The sequence below is a fragment of the Grus americana genome, chromosome 15 (genome assembly GCF_028858705.1).
Source record: "Grus americana isolate bGruAme1 chromosome 15, bGruAme1.mat, whole genome shotgun sequence".
Classification (NCBI taxonomy): Eukaryota; Metazoa; Chordata; class Aves; order Gruiformes; family Gruidae; genus Grus; species Grus americana.
In genome coordinates, this window is record NC_072866.1 from 370,078 (window position 1) to 389,975 (window position 19,898).

At 37.6% G+C, this 19,898-nt stretch overlaps 1 protein-coding gene across 4 annotated transcripts in view; it reads left to right on the plus strand.

Moving 5' to 3' along the window:
* IFT140 (intraflagellar transport 140) overlaps positions 1–19,898 on the plus strand; it is a 97,374-nt gene that overhangs the window by 20,618 nt on the left and 56,858 nt on the right. For all 4 annotated transcript variants that reach the window (XM_054842588.1, XM_054842589.1, XM_054842587.1 and 1 more), the window contains 12 exons: positions 1,097–1,272; positions 2,395–2,486; positions 3,663–3,769; positions 4,580–4,728; positions 8,191–8,394; positions 8,755–8,827; positions 10,345–10,436; positions 11,305–11,432; positions 13,100–13,217; positions 13,670–13,797; positions 16,364–16,511; positions 18,093–18,224. In XM_054842588.1, the coding sequence (XP_054698563.1) occupies positions 1,097–1,272; positions 2,395–2,486; positions 3,663–3,769; positions 4,580–4,728; positions 8,191–8,394; positions 8,755–8,827; positions 10,345–10,436; positions 11,305–11,432; positions 13,100–13,217; positions 13,670–13,797; positions 16,364–16,511; positions 18,093–18,224 (1,547 nt within the window). The remainder of the gene's footprint in view (positions 1–1,096; positions 1,273–2,394; positions 2,487–3,662; positions 3,770–4,579; positions 4,729–8,190; positions 8,395–8,754; positions 8,828–10,344; positions 10,437–11,304; positions 11,433–13,099; positions 13,218–13,669; positions 13,798–16,363; positions 16,512–18,092; positions 18,225–19,898) is intronic.

Genomic DNA, 19,898 nt, shown 5'->3' on the forward strand with positions numbered 1-19,898 from the left:
ACCAGTCTGTAATTTAACAGGAGAGATGAATGAAGTTATCTGTTCAGTGTTTTATTTCAGGGAGAAAATGAAGCAATGTGGGAGGACGTGGGAGAGCAGTTTGATTTTTTTTTTTTTTTTTTAATATATATATTTGGAATGTAGAGGATGCTAATTTATTTGAAGAGTTTTGGAAATTAAAATATTCTTTTTAATTAAATATATAATATTGCCTCTTCGGTACAACATTTTAGCATGGATCCTTAATGTTCATTCTTATACATTTGTGTTTTCTACTTCAACTTTTGGGGGAAAATATTGTTTCATTTTATAGGGTTTTTTCATTTGCACTGGTTTGAAATGCCACATTTATATAATAACATGATTTGCTAAGAAACTATGTGTATGTGTGTGGCATGAGATCTGTGAGATTTCAATGACTTCATTTGTTTTGGGTGATTTCTGTAATACCTTTTGCAAGCGGCTATACTAATTCTAGGGTTTTTCACTGAGTAGACCTGCGCATGATTTATACAGTATTACAGTTTAACAAAATGATAATGGCTTTTAAAATGTTGATAGGTGCTGTAGTTACGAAGTCACACGCTGTGTTGTCAGTGTTCTTAGAAAGACGCTATCCCATTTGCTTGTGAAATTAATGCAGAAAAGCTGTAATGTGTGTGTGGTGGAGTGTTTCTAGACAATGAAGAACTTCATATCCACAGTTTTCTATAATCTAGACTCTGGTGTAAATTGTACCAATTCTTAGCTGCCATTTTTCTTTCATAATTATTAATAGTGAATATTTCAGAAGGCATCATTCATGCACACATATGCAGAAAGTTTACTTGTAGTTCAAAATTATTTAAATGATGGCATTTAAATGATTTCTCTCTGGATTTCCTAGATGGGCAAAAAGTGAATAAGTTTTTTTTTGTTATTGCTCTGGTCAATGATAGTAGTCTGTATCCCGAGAGAAACTAGAAGACAAAAGAATTGTGTTATTTTTACTTTTTTGCCTCTTGAGGAATACTTTATTAAGGTAGAAAGGAGCAACTTTGATTTTATAGCTAAAAACTGTTGACTGAAAACTATACCTTGTTTATGTGTGCTACAGGTTCTGTGCATTATGTGAATGAGAAAGGAAGGACAAGGCATGTATTGTCCACAGACAGTCTGATCCAAAAGCTTCTGTTCATGGAGGAAAGAGATGTTTTAGTTGTAATAACAGAGAATCTGCAGTTATCCTTGCATGCAGTTACTCCTGAGGGAGAGGCAGAAGAGCTCATGAAGGTAAGAGTCAGACTACAGCGTGAAGTTGCAATGTTAAATCTTTATAAGTATTCATTAGGGGTTTTTGATTATCACCTTTTTCCTTACAAATGAATCAACTCTCATTTTTGTTTCTCAGATAATACCTTGATGAACAAATATATGCTTATTTAAGAGTGGAATAGAGTGATGTGTTATTGAACTTGGGAAGATGGTTTTCATCTTGCTTTCCTGTTTTTGCTTAGTTTCTTTCATTTTGACCCTATGTTAACCACTTTACAGTTCATTTACCTTGTCTTAGTGAATTAGAGAAGAATTGAAAATTCCAGTATAATCAAATATTTGTTAAAATGTCTTGTGGATAAATAGTTGATAATCTGTGTCCTTGGTTTTATTATCATCAGTCACTCAGAGCTGTCTTGTCCTTCAGTTTAGTAGGAGCAGTACCTCCTCTTGATGATACTGTCTTTGTCTGCAAATCGGAAAGATGGTTTAGTTCTCACACTGTGGAATTGTTCTTCACAGCTGCAAAGGCTAGGAAGCTTTTAAAAAATAGCAACCCACGAGTCACAGAATCACAAATAATAACGTAGTGACCCAAAAATTATTGTATAGGGACCCAAACTGACCTCATCCAGGACTTATAATCACCTTGGCTCAAACAAAATACTGTACCATTGGAGTATACTGCTTGGAGGGATGGAACCCAAGCCTCACTTTCCTAAGATTTTATTTCTTTTTATCTAATATCAAAAAAGACTGGGCACTTGTGTATTACAGGAGTGTCCACTTCTTATTAATCATTACTTATTTTTGAATAGAAGTAAGATTTGGTATTTCACATTTTAAAGCAATCTTTATCAAGTTCTAAGAGAAGATCTAGTACAAGGGAAAAAACTGCTTCTTACCTACTTAATTAACCCACAACAAGGTTTCTTTTATTAAACTTGTACATCATATACTTGATGCATTTAGCGGTGATCACTGCCTGAGAGAAACTATTGGTCTATCTGAACTGACAGACAGGTCTAGTTATTCTTATATTTTAACTTTTTAGCCAAACTAGGCAATTCAGATGCTTACTCTCTTTCAGTGTGTTCCTCCTACCTTCTGTAAATTTATTTATTTACTTATGGTTAACAGGTGAAGTTGAGTGGGAAGATAGGTCATTCTGCAGACATCATTTTAATAGACCACAGCCTTGTTGTTACAGCACTAGGCGAGACGGTCATCAGGTAAGAATCCTGTTTTAAAGCTGTTGTGACTGCCCGTAAGAAGTGCCAGTTAAAAGGTTTATGGTCCACAATGCACTGAATATTTTACTGAACTGGTTTTTTGTTGTTTTGTTGGGGCCTTTTTTACCAATAATGAAAAACTCGAATATTTTCTAATTGTGTTTCTCAAAATAAATAGAGAAATGAAATGAAAAAATCCATTTCCTTGACAACAAAAACTAATTCTATATATCTATCTTTCTCCCTAGTGATTTTATTTTGTCAGGCATGACCACCTACATCTGTCCTTTCTTGAGTGCTGTTATTGATTCCTTCTGAAAATATATCCAGTTGAGGTTTTTGCATGAAAAAGATAGCCACTTTGCTGTTCTTTCCATTGTTATTGTCTGATTCTTAGGATAGTTATAGCATCAGCAACGGGAAAAAATGTGCTTGCTTTTCAGGATGTTTCTCTCTTACTGTAATATAAGTAGTTCAGATGCTTCTGTTCCTAATTCTTTAAGTATTGTACTTCAACATGCTGCTAGGTTACCATGTTCTGTAGTTTTGATCTTTTTGCATCTTTTTAAAAAAGTATTAAATCTTTTTTTTCCTGTCATTACTATGACTCGCTCTACCTGTTTCCTTTGACTTTTTTGGGGGGGTGGAGGTATTCCGTTAACATCAGTACTTCACTTTCTTGAGCTTCTATCTGCTACTATCAGACAGAATCATCTGTTAATTTTGTGAGAATGTGATAAAGACTAAGTATCAAGAAGGAATATGTTTGATGACAATGTTTAGTTCTAGAAAATAACTCTGGAATCTAAAGGACTACTGGTTAACCAAGGAATATTCTTAAAATAGAGGAGGAAACGTAAGTAGGGAGGAGGAAAATTGCAACTAGACTTCACTTCTTTTCTTTTTTTTCTTAAAGCTGGGTTTGCTTTTGACTCCTTTCTTCATAGGGGAATATCACAAAACATGCCGCAGATTAAAAAGTCAAAGGAAAAGGAAGGAGACTGTTAAGAAATTCACATTCCAGAGGCAGCTGCTGGCAATTTAATTTTAAAAATTGAATGATCTGGGCATTATGGAAATAGCAAATTAATGCCATGTACAGCATCCTATTGACTGTGTTTAGCAAGACACCTGGAAGGAAAAGCATTGTTAACACTCTTGTTTTGTGTACCTTAGGTTCTGGGATTTGGACCGAGACGAGAACTATGTGCTCTCCCCAGATGTGCAATTTGGCTTTGAGGGAGGAGAATGTATTAACTGTGTTTCTTACTGCAGTGCTAAAGGTGAGAAATAACATGGCAGCTGTGATCTCTGGATCCTAAACCTTGCCAAACCTCAGCATTCAGTGCCCTGTAGTCGCTTCAGTATGTTTGTCTTGTTACTGAGGGTTTCAGTAACAGCACATGATGTAGGAGCATTTTAGTTCAGATCAGGAGTGTGCTTGGGAAGGTACAATGAGATCAGTCGATACTCACTGCACTTTGTCTCAGTGTGGAGTTGTCTCCCAGCACAGAGGCTGGATTCCCTTTGATGACACTGAACTGGTACAAGTACTCCTGGGGTACACCTAATGCACCCCAGCATGTTATGGGTGTTCAGTCTACAAGCCCGCATTAGAGCAAATGCAAAGTAGAACTCACCAAACATGTACAGCGTGGATGTCAGGTCCTTATACCTGACATTTTCTACAGAGCTACTCCTGTGCATCACCTCGTTTGCCAGTGTAGGCAGAGCTAGTGTCTGCTAGAATGGTTTCAATGGCGACTTGCCCATGGTGATAACAAAACCAGCTATTCAAAAATAAATTATTAAAATGAAATCATTGTCTGATACATTTAAAAGATAACTTCATCTGGTAGCTTAGAAATTGGGTTTTGCCACATTAAATTTCTCCCATTGTTTCTTCAGAAAGTTTCTCCAGTTCAGGATTAGGATGCTGGTTTGCAGGAAGGCAAAGAAATGGGTGCTGCTAGAAGGTGGCTTCTTCTCAGTACCTGAGAACGAGAGCTAGGCTGCCTGCTGCTTTGTATAATGTGGGTTTGTTTTTTCTGAAGTTTAAGATATGAAATGCCTAAAAGGTTTGTGAATGGCAGGTCTCTTAGCAGCTGGTACTAACAAAGGGAGAATAGCTATGTGGAGGAAAGCAGCAGGATCCGATCAGAGCATACGGGCTTTGGAGGGCAAAGAGAAGTGGAGGCTCCAGGCACCTACAGAACTTGAAGGAAATGTCACTCAGATAAAGGTAAGACAGGAAAGAGTCTTCTTGCACGTTAGCAGGGCTTCACAAACACTAGATGAATAGATCATCTTTGTGAAACAGATGAATATGGTCGCTATCATACGGATATGTGCACCAGTAGAGGCTGGTCGTCCTCCAGAGGAGGAAAAACCATCAGGATCCAGTAACTTTTAAAATTAAAATGGGAAGAAATATTACCTGTTTGTAGCTATTCTGTTACAGGCAGGGTTGAAGTGCTCAGCAAGATAACACACTGAAATGCGAATACACCTCTTTCTCTGGGAGAATTAACAGTCCTGGCATCCTTAAATCCAAACATCTCTCCATTATATGTCTCATTGACAAACCCTTTGGTTTCAGCACCCTGAAATTATTGTCTGGAAAAGGCAGATTGTCAGAAATGTCTAATTTACATAAATATATTAAAATAACAGGCCAGAAAATCTGACTAAATGCATGATTTTATTTGTAGATAATTATTTTTTTTAGTCGCTTTCTCAACGTAAAGTTTGCTCTTACTGGTAGTTGAAAAATAAAAAGATGTATTTATAACTACATATTCTTTGGTAAGAAGATGTGCCATCTAGAAGGCAATGCTATATTTTTACACTCAGAATGATGTTTTTAGCTGCTTTTTTGTCAGAAAATGTTTCTTGTTTGCTGGATAATTTTTTTATGTGTGACAGTGTCAGACTAGATGGGAATTCCAAGTTTTCTCTTACAAATTTGCAAAGCCGATGCTTTAAAACATTTCTACTGCTATTTAGAACATTTTTAATCCTGAAGTTTATGACAATACATAGCATTATAATATTTATTTTTTAACCCATTATCTGTTAAGTGTCAGGCTGCAGCATTTTTATTTATTGGAAATATTTTCATTTGTCACAATAAGCTTAAACATTGTCATTCTGTACTTATTAGCATTTTGATATATGCAAAAGAGAAATGCTGAGCATTACAATTGTAAATTTACATTTAAGAACTTTTACATTAACAAATAGTTAGCTTTTTTGACCACCACCATTCTGTTAAAAGGCAAAGCTTGTGCTTTTAGATTCTCCAGCATTAGCTATAGTATACCCTATTATTTTTTTCCAGGTTTTTTAGAGTTGCCATTATAACTTAGATTATTCTGTTGCTGTGCTTTATATGTGAGACCAATACCCATTATTTTTCAGAAGGATGAAAATCAAATATTTCTAGTGCCTTTCAAGAGAAAGCAATTTTATGTTTTCTTTTATTCTGTTTTCACATAAGAATGGAAAGTATTTAAATGCAATGGCATTTGCTTCCTCTGGGCTGGCATATAGGGAGGGTCTGTATCAGAGTCCTACTTATAAAATGAAAACATAAGTACTGTTAAAGTGGAGAACCCAAATCTTTTGTTACGATGCTTCAGTAACAAAAGCTCCAGGATATAGGAAATAGCGTGTGCTGTTAGTATATCATACATCTGCTAGTAAGTTGAAGGAAGGGAAGAGATATAGGTGTTTGTGTCAGCTTGACCATTCAGGCATTTTCCAGATAACAGGATATGGAGCGCTGTCCAGAAATAGCACCTTGTTCCCAATGTTTGTTAGCATAAACAAAAGCATTGCCAAACAATTGTCAACAATCACTGCGGTTTTATCTCGTGTTATAAAGCTGTCTTTAATTATGGAATTTATTGTCATTCCTGCATTCCAAAAAATATTTTGTAAAAGATTTTAAAAATTGTTACATGTAGAATCTTTTGGTAATTCCTATAAAAGCCTTTTCCAATATTACCATGAAAAACTCAGAACAGAAAGCCATATACCATGGTGACGTCAAAGGGCAGCAATAACTTCATTTGACTCCTTGCCAACCTCATCTTCTTTCAACCTGATATGGTGACCTCAAAAGAGAGCTGGTTGGGAAATGCACTCTAGCTCATCTGTTGTGCAGCATGGCATCTAGTTAATTGTAACTACGTGCCATTAAAAGAAAACCCTGAACAAACCATGCAAAATAGCTTTATTTGTTAGATCATGCTCTTGAAAAAAATGAAATTATTTCCAAACACAACTATTTAAATCTGTGTTGCTGGAAAGGTATAGCCACAGAAATATCAGTATGTCAGGAAATTAATATGTAACTTCAAATAACTTGGAGGGAAGCAGAGACCTTAGAGACTTGGTATATCCCTAGAGTTTATAGGGCTTATCAGTTGTGCAAGGACAGAGAAGTTCTTGGACTTCAAAGGGAATTTCTGCAGCTCCGAGAAACTTTATCATTTATCTAGCCCATGAAAGTATGTCTGTATGGATGGTCTGCGGTAGATTAAAACCCCTCCACACACAAAAACTCAACCCCAAGCCCCTCTGCCTGTTCCCTGGCCCAACCCTGAGGGACCTCCTGAGCTGAAGCTGTGCAGTGAACTATGGACTCTGCTTATCAAGGAGCATTGTCGATGGTGTAGTAGCTCAGGAGTAGCAGCCCTGCACACCCCTGCCACACAGCTATAGCTTCCAGACCAGAGTTTGGATTGCTTCTGGCTAACGTGGTATGTGCAAAGAGTTCACGTGTGGTCAGCTGGCTGCCACAATGCTTTCTGGAAAGCGTCCTCCTTTGGTAGGAATAAACATAAACAATGTCAGACACGCTCGTTTGACTGTGAATATAGGAAGAAGGAACAAAAATGGGAGCATCGCTTTCTCTTTAATAATAGAAAGTCAGCTTACCATCAGCTGCATGGTAAAACCTGTGTCTTTGCAAGCCGTCTTGGAAACAAATCTTATCTTTCTCCCATTGAATTTTGTAAGGTATTTTCAGTTTTAGAATTGCTCTGTGTAGGTGCTATTTTTCGATCTTAAAAGGAGGGAAAGATAACCTTCATAGAACTCATTGAAAAAGAGCTAGCTGGAACCTGGAGATTCTTCCAGGAGAAGAGGAGAAGCGTACTGTCGGACCTCTTTCTTTATGCATGTGACTCTTTCCTAGGGAACTTGAACTCTATTGACTGAAAGAGCTATCAAAACTGCAGAAAAGAATATGGTAATTAAAAAAACCCTATGCATGCAACTTGCTTTTACAGATCACAGCATTATTAAGCCCTTTAAATATGTGATGCTCTCTTGCAGTAGTAAATGTAAGGTAGGGCAATAATATCTTTGGAAAGGAAAGTGGTTTTAGTTTAAAAACCAGCTCCTCTACTTACACTGAGGGAGTCTGAGTAGCTGGGTAACAAGCATAATAATTTTAATCTGTAATAATTCCTAGTCATTGGCTATAGTATTTAATTAGTAGGACTTTGTATACGTATAAAAATGTTTATTCTAGCCTACCCCTTGTCATCTGACTTGGGACATTGCTGTGACTGTTCAAGATCTTAAAGGTCTTAGATGAAATTGTGTGTTGTGCCTTTTTTCTTTTTTTCTTTTTTCTTGTTTCTTTTTTTTTTCTTTTTTCTTTTTTTTTCCTTTCTCTTCCCATTGTGTGCAGTGGGGCTCCCGAAAAAACCTGCTGGCAGTGAACATCATCAGCTCTGTGGTGATCCTTAGTGAGCGGGCCATGTCGTCTCATTTTCATCAGCAAGTGGCCGTTGTACAGGTGTCTCCCAACTTGTTTAATGTGACCATCTTCAGCACAGGAACCACACACAGTCTTCACGTTGATATGAATGTTAATGGTGTCTTTGCTACTAAGGTTAATTGAGTTTTTTCATTTGTTTGCTTGATCATTTGCCTAGTTAGGTGTATGGAGACCAAACTTGCTAAGTCTTTAATATAAGCCTTCTTTGATATTCAGTTTATTGTGTAATGGAAGTAATGTTATGACGGTAGCAATGATGCTGTGGTGATTTTCAGATAGCACCGTCGCTCAGTAATTTTCTGGGGGCTGACCAGAGAACTTTTGGGTTACCAAAAACCTTCCAGCTCAGTATACAGAGGAACTAATGAATGGTCACTATTGTGTGGGAGGTCTTGCTGTGTTATTGCATGAATCCCTGTATGATTAAAAAAAACCCTGAATGTATGTATTCTTTTGCTTTTTTGATTGGTTTAGGATGCTGTAGTATTCTGGAATGGGAAGCAAGTTGCTGTCTTTGAGTGCTCAGGAGATACCTTCAGAACTGCAGGTAGGACTTAGAACACCGATCAGAGTTGCAACAGTTCTCTTCCTCCAAAGTTACATGTTCTCTTCATTCGTGATAGCTGATAGAATGTTATCATAAGTGCAAAGTGAAAAATACTATAACACTAATTAGGCTTCATATTCCCATTTTGCAGAATAGAAAGATTAGGGTATAGAAATCATCGACAAAACCAGAACTCAAATGCCAACTCCTGTATCTGTGCTTTATTCACTAAATATGCTGGGATGTAATGTGTGGGTTAACCTCAGAATATGCTGCTATTCCTGTATATGAGTAGCAGTGTGGCAACAGAGGTAAAACCAAAGATGATGTACGTTTGTAGGCATAAAATTAAAATATATATGCTCTTAACCCCTGTTCAGCTACAACCCAATCCTGGAAGTACCTAAAGAGTAAATGTGCTTCATTCATAGAGCTTCTAAGGCATCTAGGTGCGTGACTGGCCTTGACAAAACCAAGCATCTTGTTGCTGTTTCCCGCAGATTAGATATATACCCAACTGTCAGACCTAGACTTGAAAGGTATCCTCACAGCTAGCATATCATATAGGGCCTTGCATATAACATGATGTGAGGATAAGGCTGCTTCTTTTTAAGTAAATCATTCCAACAGTTGATCAAGAACAGATTTTTTTTCCCTACTTCTGTAGCCATAGCTCCTGTTGCCATCTACAGATAGGTCGTGATGGTGGCTGTTGAAGGCTTTTCTGTTTTGCTTGGGAGCAAGTGTAATCCAGGTTAAATAGCACTTACATAGGAACTGGGAAAGAGTGGGTTTTGGTCCTAGTTGTCAGGAAAATCTGTTCCATAAATTGCTGTATATACCTCTAAGTCAAATAAATTAGTTTTTTCTGTGATTAATTATCCCTAAATATTTCTGCCTTGAGAAACAGGTTATGCAGAATTCCATCAATCCCTTCCAAAATCTTGAGAGTTTAGGCTTTGTCTTTTAAGAACCATCAAGTGTTTTCTGAGCACTGGCTTATCTTGTCTATATTTACTCATTTGTTTTTTAACTTTCCCATGCTGAATCAGTGCATTGGTACCACCAAGGTCCCAACAGTCTACAACGCTCATGAAATTATTTAAGAGCCACTTTTCTTTTCTGACACGGATTCCTTTATCACTCTTCAGTTGTAGTTCAATGAAGGAAGGAATGAATTCTCTTAATGGAACCTCTAGTTCTAGAGGTCTAGTTTGCACTAGTTTTTTTTTCTTTCACTCCCCATATCAACTCTTTCCCCTTCCTCTCCCACTTGTTTTCATGGGCAGAGCGTACAAAATACCTGTTTTCAGTAGGAATCTCAGCTTTTGGTTGTAGTGGCAGAATGGAAGAAGGCTGCAACACCAAGGACTTTGGGAATCAGTAGAGACTGACGGATTGAAAAATGGATTTGGTGCAAGATAGTGGACATGGAATGCTTTAAGTCAAAATTCCTTTGTTTTTTTCTTTTTAAAAATCTGTTTGTTATAATGATGGCTTTATTGTGATTGTTCCAGGCTCTTTTCTTTGTGACTCTCCAGTTCTGTCTGCACATGGAGAAAATCTGTACACAGTTGAGCCATATCGGGTCCAGGTCCGCACCTGGCAGGTAAGGGCTGATGAAACCATGAAGCGACAAATAAGCCTTATTGTTTTCAAAGACTGGTGTTAAGCTTAAAAGTTAAGTGGATGTTCTGTAAATCTATTAACGCCATCTTCGTCATAGAAAAAATATTTTGAGTGTTTCAGCAGAAAGACCTTTGACATTTTGTGTTCTTTAAAAAGTCTGTCACTTTAAACGCTACTGCACTGTAACGAGTAAGTATTTCTAAAAGAAAACAGAATTCTGTAAGGGCCAGACTTTAAGAGGATCAAAATTGCATGCAGGTTGAATATGTATGTTACTGACAGGAAAGTGAACATACTGAATATTCTTATAAGATAATGAAAAACACCCCCTGCACATTCTGTGTGTCACTGCAGAATCTTTTGCTTAACCTTTGCAGTCTCTGATAGTCCATGAGAACCAAAAAGAGACATCTAATTATCAGAGTTCTGTGATACATAATTTTATTTAAGAAATAAATATTGTATTCAAGAAAGGGTGAGATTTATCACAATAAGGACTGATTTAATTCATATATTTATTTTTGCAGCTGTATATTAAAGGACCTTCAGGGACCTGTATTTCTGTATCCCTCTTGGTTGGAAAAAAGTTGTATTATTGAAGAGAAAATTATTGCAGAAGGATACCTCTAAATTTTTACTTTTTTGGAGGCTATACATCCAGTTTTCAACCTGAAACACAGATTGCATTTGTAGAGACTGTGTGGTGGGTGTGTGTAGTTTGTCTCATTTTGCTAGTAGAGATTTATCTAACCTAAAAGTTCAGCAATTAATTACTTAACCTGGTGCCAATAAGTCCCTTCTAGTTAGACTCTGAACGCACAAACCTGGTGTTACATGTTTCTTTTCAGGGCACAGTTAAGCAGCTGCTGGTGTTCTCTGAAGCAGAGGGGAATCCGTGCCTCTTGGATGTCTGTGGAAATTTCCTGGCTGTGGGAACTGATTTGGCTCACTTCAAAATCTTTGATCTCTCTCGCAGGTATTAATAAGCCTTTTAAAAACATCTGTTTATAATTCAATTTATATTTTCTGGGGAGGGGGGAATCTTTAATTGGTTTTGATCTGATGAAATGTGGTTGCCACTTTGAATCTTGAGACAATACATGCAGCCTGCGTGAACTGATGGCCTGTCCCTAAAGCCAGGGAAGAGCCACAGAATGATTAGACAAATCATGGGATGAGTAACGATAACAATAATAATTATTGTGAGGGATATTTGTGTGTATTTGAAAGTGGGTGGAGAATTTATGGAAGTTCAAGACAAAGATGTCACATGTTTCTGCTGATAATGGGACCAAGACCTTAATCTCAGAAGAGCTGAAATAAAAAAAAAAGCTACGTCTCATATGTCCTCATAAATCAACAAACTTAATTCAGTGAATCCATGGAGGAAGTCAACCTAGAATTGTGGACACTCTCTTCTTCCTCCTGTTTAGGTCAAGAGAGAAGTTTACTTGACTTTGTTCAAACTTTACTGTGTGTTCCCATGCTGACAAACAGCTGTGGCATGAAAAAGATACGCTCCTGCCATGACCCTCAGTTCGAAAATTTATCTCCTAATGGCAAATGTAATTTTGAAAACCTGAAAAACCTCAGGAGTGAAATGAATTCTGTTCTTCCTCACATACTGTCACCACAGGATTGCTAAAGTCTAGTTAGTTACCCACTTGGAAACTTGTTACCTGTGTTGAGATGGCACATATTCCCCATGGGACACAATGTGAAGGTTATTGGATTTGGGCAGGTTGTAACTAGCACAAATACTGGGTTATGATGTTTGATCGTGGAGAAAAAGTAGCTTAAGTCCTGCGTGCTATGTCAAATTTTTGTGGCTAGTAATGAAAATACCCCTTCTCAAATGATGACAGTACAGCGCTCTTTAATTTCAAAGCAAGCATAGGTGACTTAGAACAAATTAGAGGTCTAAACATGTCACCCAAGAATGCCATTTTTACAGAATCAAAGATTTTTTCATGGGATTGTATCATGTGTCTAAATTACTGTCGCTTCTGTCGCATTATTTTGATTCATGAGATTTGTCCTCTTTGTTGCTGAATGATCTCTGGGCTTGTGTCTATAGCAGCAATAAGATTCTTTTGAGATAATAAAAAAGCAGGGTGGGTGGCGTGGGGGGAAGGATGGGTGTTATGTATGTGAATGATGCAGTCTTTGGGAACTTACACACGGAGGGAAAGTGGCCAGTAGGATGATATAAATACCACTCCCCCAATGACATTTCTTTACTTCTGCTCCACAGCGTGTTTTCCATACACAGAACTTCTATGTGATGGGCTATATTCAACATTCATGGCACTGTCCAACTTACTTATGTAGGAAAAACAGACCTCTAAATTAAAAATTCTGTAGGATGTTCTTGCTGTATAGCCCTGTTTTGGGAATTCTGTAGGAGCATTGAAGTTTATTCTTGCTGATTCATTGAGGAAAGAGTGTCTCATTAACTTCTTCCTGAAAGAAAGGCAGGTTGCAGCAATTCTCTGGAGAGGAAGCTGGAGTCTGGGGCAGTGGTGTCATAAGGTAGAAATAGGGGGTTTTTAAAAATCTTGCCCATAATTTGAAAAATGTTTTGGCTGATGCGTATTGCCAGTTGCTTGCCACCTCATGATTTAAGTTTATTCCTTTCCACAGAGAGGCAAAAGTGCACTGCAATAGCAAGAATTTCTCTGAGCTGTTTCCTGGCCTTGGAGGCATTGCATCTGTCAAATGCAATGCTAATGGCAATAAAGTCAGCATCCTGGTTAGCAAGGTGAGGCAAAGCTCTTCACATACCACCCTATAGACTGGTCCAGTTCAAAATTACTAAAGACACAAGATCTACTTCTCAGAAACAAACCTACATGTTCTATGCAGTGTATGGGTCTTGAACGGGTCTTGAAATGTCATGTCCATCATGTGACTGAACACTGAAATTAAGATATGTTAAGGTTTTGTACATTTGGTGAGAACAACCACCCAGAAAAGGCATCAGTATTTTAGTTACAAAAGCTACTTTGTAGTGTTTCAAAGAAACCAAAGGTTAACTTGCTAGAATAAAAAAAACAGCAAGAAATTTTCTGATATTTCTTCCGAATAATGTTCTTCTGTGATTACCAGCAAACAAAACTGAGTGTGAACCAGAGGAGATAACCATACCATCTGGACTCTACCTTTTTTTCTTTTTGGCTGCATACTTCAGCAACTTGTTTTCCCTTCTTGTAGGCGGATGGGAACATTGATTCCAAGATCTGTTTCTACGATGTTGAAATGGACAAAGTTACACTCTTTGATTTCAAGGCTGAACAGGGAAATGGTAGAGAGAAGCTTTCTTCTGGACAAGGCACTGACAAGTAAGAAGCTTTTATTTCGAGTAGTATTACTTGTGGATTTAAGATAGGAACCTGCCCTACGAAGACAAGCAACACCTGGATACTGGCATTCCTCTGTCTTTGTGTAGGAGCTTGTACGAATTTATTTTATTTCTAAAGAATTGATTAAAGCTGATGTATTGTATGTCAATCAGCCTGCATCCCTATCTCTTCCAATACATGAACTAGGGAATATCAAATGCAGGTATTGGAAAGCAAGTTCAAAGTAAGCAGGAGGATGTGGTTCTTCAGACAACATGCAGCTGAGCTAAGGAACTTCTTGCCAAAGGAAGTTATAGATGATGAAGGAAGAGTTCATGGAAGTATTGGACAAATTCATAGAATAGAAATGCAGTGAGAGTTAGGAGATGTGTGGAAGCCATATCTGGCTCAAGAGATCTCTGAGAGGAGGACGATTGGGTGTTGGGAGGGTATGCGTAGAGGTATTATATGACCGGAGTCAGGATCGTGATCTTAAAAAAAAAAAAAAAAAAAAAAAAAGAAAAAAGAAAGTAGCTTGGAAAGCTACTCTTCCATGGAGAGTTTACAGGGTAGGAACTGAAAAGAGGACAATCTGAAGCTCCTCCTAGGAAAAAAGTTAATTTTTAAGTCCAATAAAGGATGGTTTTGTATGGATAAAACCTCATGCAATGTCTGTTCAGAACTGACAGCTTTGTTTTCATACAAGCTGTTACATTAGAAATCCTAGGGCAACAAAATGCAGTGAACTAGGAATTCTCATGGAAGTACGGTGGAATGTTAGGGTACAAATTCCCATCTGGTTTTACAATAATTTTTCTGACTGTATTTTTCTTAAGAAAGAACAGCATTAGAACAGAAGGTGGTTTGATTTTTTAGCAATTATCTGCTATAGATATTACAAACAAAAAAGGATTTACTCTCCTTATCACTGAAAAACAGAAGAAACTACCCAGCTCATCAGAAACTAAGGACAGTGCAAATTTGGGGCCTTATGTCTTGGTCAGTTATGCCAAGTGTAATAATGAGTAGTGAGAAAGTTGTTTTCAAGTGTAGTATCTTGTGTAGCCCAACAGGGGCCACCACAAACTAGTAATACTATTTCACTGATATTTAAATGCTAGATGGTGTCGGCGTGAACAATCAATTTATCTGTGCTTCACTTTAGAGCATCTTGAAATTGGAATGAGTAAACTCACCGAAAAATAATAATAATCTACACTACTTCTCCTTCTCTCTCTTCTGAGACAGAATCTAAACACTCCCAATTTTTTTACACAAATACTGTTTTTCAGTTTGCAAGTAGTTTATTTTTAATTCAGTGGCATGGATAGGACATTATGTATTTCTGCATTCCTTTGAATCTCTCCCTTAATTTGCCTTCCAGCCCTACTCCAATCCTTCCCACAAAGTCCACCCGTCAGTGGTGACAGCAAATAAGAAAAATATTTTAATGATATCTTTGGTTTCTCTCTTCTTAAAAATTTGGCACTTATATTCTGTATTTTTTCAGAAGAAACCTAAGCCATTGCTAAAATAGTCTGATTCTGTATGTCTAGAGTTTTAACGTGACTGGCACTGAAGTAGTGCTTAAATGCCCGAAGGAGGCAGTAAGTTGTTTCTTATTTAAACTGCTGCCAGAGAGTGGCTTTCCTAAGGCTGCAGGGGTTGTTCTTGTGCTGAACGTGCTATTTCACAGTGCCTCGGAATTCTTCTTACACACTCTGAAGGTCAAGCACGGTACTGAGGAAAGGGAATGAACTGTGGCATATCTAGAGACTGAAGTTCCCCAGCTGCAGGTCAGATTCAGCTGCAACTCTGCAGTTTCCCTCAGCACCGAAAACTTCAGCAGTTCAAAGCGTCGATCATGCTGCATGCCCTGGTCTCTTTGCTGACCTCTCAGCTGAGAGATCTGTTGCCTGAGAATACAAACTAATTTCTTATTTTTTTTCCCCATCAGTTTAATCACAATTGTCTAGTTGTGATCTCTTATGACCGCTGCTTAGCTGGATTTGAACGTGAGGCATAGGTGCTAGAAACTCTCTACTGCTTATCTAAATGCACATCAGTGTACTCAAGCTGTCTTTAACCTGGCTGGGCATTTCTAGCAGTGCTGGCAATAAGCACCTTGGGGCAGGTTGTAAAACCCACAAGAAGACAGAGCTGAGGTAGTCCCCATGTTACGGCACCTACACTGGTAGCATTCACTAAGGTAGATCACTGGAAGGATGTTCAAGTATTTTTGTAGGACATGTCATCTCAGTGGAGGCAGATTTTGGGTGCCTATTTGTATTTGCGGCAGTGCCAGCTTTTTTCCTATGGAAATGCTTTATGTCCTATAGTCATGGTTAATGTGTAGAGAACAAACTAAAAGTGGCATTGCCATGTATAAAGTGTTAGGAGGTAGGAAGATGTATATGGTTAATGATACGATGCAGAGGTACTGGTATAGATAACTGGTCATCGTCTGAAAATGATCCCTTGGCTAGTCCTTTATTTACATGCGTGCACTGAACGGGCTGGAATTATGTTGTCTCCCTTTCTACATTTTTTTCTTGTCTTTTGATAGGTCTGTTGTGGAGTACCCAGAGTTGCGCAGTCACATCCCTGCTTGCCATTTCTGGGACCAGAGTGAACCAAGACTTTTTGTATGTGAAGCAATTCTTGAAACAGGCCTACAATCTCCAGAGCAGAAGAAAAAACAGACTGACAGCACAGTATGGTCTTTTTGTTTGGTTGTTTTACCTTGCTTTACATGTCCAAGTAATAAATCATTGATCCTTCATTAAGGATGGGGGAGTAGGTAGTATATCTTGTACAAAAATGAGTAGTGAAACTACATGTTTGGTGTCCGTGGCTTCAGGAACTCACTGTACGTTAGCTTTTGCTTTTAGCCCTAGCTTGCATACAGTGACGAAGAAAAAGAGGTGATTTCTTTATCTATGCTAGAATTTTGAGGGTGATCATAATGCAAGCTTGTATCTGGACTACAGTTTTTCAAGTGACATTAATGGGTGAATTGATAATCTAGAGGTTTGATATTCTCATTTTTTAAAAAATAATGCAGATTTTTTTAATCTTGAGTCCACTTTTAGCAGCAAGAATTAATTTGATAGAATAACAGGGACCCTACTGTTAAAGCGAACAGTGAAATACACTCTTCCCACCCTGTTCTTACCATCTTCTGCTTTGCTGGGCAGACATTGTACATCTTTACGGTACTTCCCAAATTCTCTTTTATGGTCTTTTTTACACTAGAAAAAAAGATTTAATTTTTATTGATCAGAAGTGATCTAATAAAAAAATTATTTCATCAGACCAACAATTCTTCCCCGCTTCCCTTGCTAATGTGCTTGTAGCAGTCCTTACCATTTTGTCTGTACACAACTGCCTGTCCTTCATAAACATTCCATTGATTTGAAATGTCCATGTTGATTTAAAGTTTTCTAATTCGTGCACAATTTTAGTTAAACCTCTTCCAATTAGAGATAGAAAGCTCTTTGTTTCTTTTGTTGGTTGAAACGACTTCAAAAAAATCATGGGAAGATCAAGGTAGAAAGGAGTGTAATGGGGATGTCTCAAAGATCTTGCTAGGGCCTTCTAGCAAAGAGAAGAACACTTCAACCTAATATTCCTGATGTAAACAAGTACAAATGTTTGGCTTCTACATGAAGTTGAAAAATAAAAAGATATAAAAGGAATCCAACTTACTTTTTGGCCCTTATTCAATGGAACTTTTAACTCTATGCTTATCCTTTAAGAAATGAGAAATCTGATTAATTTTAGTTAGAAATAAATGTTTCATTTTGACTTCAGTCAGGTCAATATTCAAGGTGTTACAGAAACTATTTTTAAATGGCTGGTATTTTCCCCAGGAACTCAAAACAGTCAGTGAACTGCTGAAATTATAATAGAAATAATATAGTATTTTAAAAAAAATACATTTAAAACAGTTAGGAGTATTTCTTTGACCTGAGTCAGATTTGTTAGTGAAACACCTAGAGTAGTGGTCTGTGGCCAGGGATGTCCCTCTCTGTGGTCGGTGAAGTTGGTTCCTGAAGGGCAGAGGTGGAGGTCCCTTTGCAGTAGCAACACAAGCTGTGATGTAGAATGAGTCGTTGGCTACTTACTGTCGGGGGGAAGCGTGGTGCTCTGCCCTCTCCAGCAGGTGTGTGTGAATGTATATGTCATATTATTTTCAAGAGAAGGCTCTGCCAAGTGAATATGGAAAATAAAAACAAAATGAAAGAAGGATATTGCAGCATAAAACCAAAACAATGCTTTGCTTCCTTTTCCAGATGGATGTTTGGATTATATCATTCTTCAGTACTGAAGAGCATGGCCTTTTGCTTCAGGACAGCTTTCCATTGCCTTCATCCTACCAGGTTCTTCTGGGCATAGAGGTGCCACATTATTACTTTGCAAAAAAGGTGAGGAAATCTTTCGGAATTCCTTCCCATAAGTTCAGACTTTTCACTGCCTAGGGATCAAATTTAACCAAACTGAGTCTGGGGTAAGAAGAACAACTGCAATGGCAGTTGCTGCGTCATATGTAGAAATGACGTAAAGATGATTCTTGGTGTGGGTGTACTTGGCAGTATTGTGGAAATTGTACTGAATCGGCTTTTCATGGGTATTGCAAACTGCGTGCGACGTACAAGCGTAGGATAGACAGTAATTACCAGGGACTGCAATTTAAAAAAAGGATGTGAAAAAAATTTCTCTTTCTACTTTACATAGGCACCATGCCTATTGCAAGTAAGGGGGGTGTGTGTTACATAGGCTATAAGAGGGGACATTTCCTACTAGCTTCAGCAGAAGCAACCCACTTCCTTGTTGGAATGGAGCTTAATCCCCACAGAATACCAAAGAGAGCAAGAATACTCATCTTGCACTATCACCAAATGCCTACATGCTACAAATACCAGGAATGCATGCTTTAACTTCTTAAACTTCAATATGAATCCAAAGTTGTTTGCACCTTAGGTAAATACCATGCATAATTCCATGCGTACTGGAAGAAATGAAGCCTCTTTTAGCTACAGATTGGTTTTCTGGTTAAGCTGTGACCCAAGTTCCTCAGTGCCTGTTAAAATGATGATTTGCACTGCTCCCTTCTTGTAGAGGGAGCTTAAATGAGTCTGTTTATTCTGCGAAGGCATTTATTTTTGTAAAACCTGCAGGAACTTAATGAGACTTCTAATCCTCTAAATTTTCTGAGTAAGACAGACCAATGTGATCACATAAATCTAATTTCATGTAGTTTAGGAGCAGAGTTAAACAGGGAGAATGTATCTAGATGTTTTTCTACTTAATATATTTAGTTTCAGAGCAGTACTTTGCAATTTAGCCGCCTTCCAAAGAACTGACTGTTGTCGCTCTTCCTGTGCAGATCTAGCTTTTAGAGTTGCCCTCTCTTTTACTTTCCTTTTTCCCTTAATTTGAAAGGTCAAAGGTGATTTGCTGCATTTTCTAATCTTTCTTTTAACACTTCCCGCCATCATGTCTCATGCTATTTTACTTTGATATTACATCTCTTTTTTTTTTGTTTTTTTGTTTTTTACTTTTTAACTCTGTATGGATTATTGCTGCCATTAGTTGTTTTTTCGGAGGGGACATGTCTATAAACCTGTAAGTATCTGCATTATTTTGCTCCTCTTCCTTCATTCTCTGCTTTTCTCTTTTCTGTTTCCATTCTCTTCCCTCAGTAGGTTACTGTATCTTAGTTACTAAATTACTTGCTATAGAATGATTCATTCTGGCAACATGATTTAGTATATGAACAGAGTGCTTTAAATATAGCCAGTCGAGTTGATGCAACAAGTCTGTTTCGACCAAGTTTCATTCCAGGGTTTCTCCTTATTCATTACAATGTCTTTTCTGCCCTAGGTCCAGAAGTTCCCCAAATTGCAGTCAAACACATTTGCACTTTTGATTTTACACTATCTAATACTTTCATTGTATAATAATAGAATACTATTTTTTATTGGCTTCTATAAACCTTAATATTTAGTTATCTCATCTAACTATACAATTGGGGTAGAGTATATGTGAAATTCGGTGTCCTTCACGACTGTGCTGGTTTCAGCTGGGATAGAGTTACT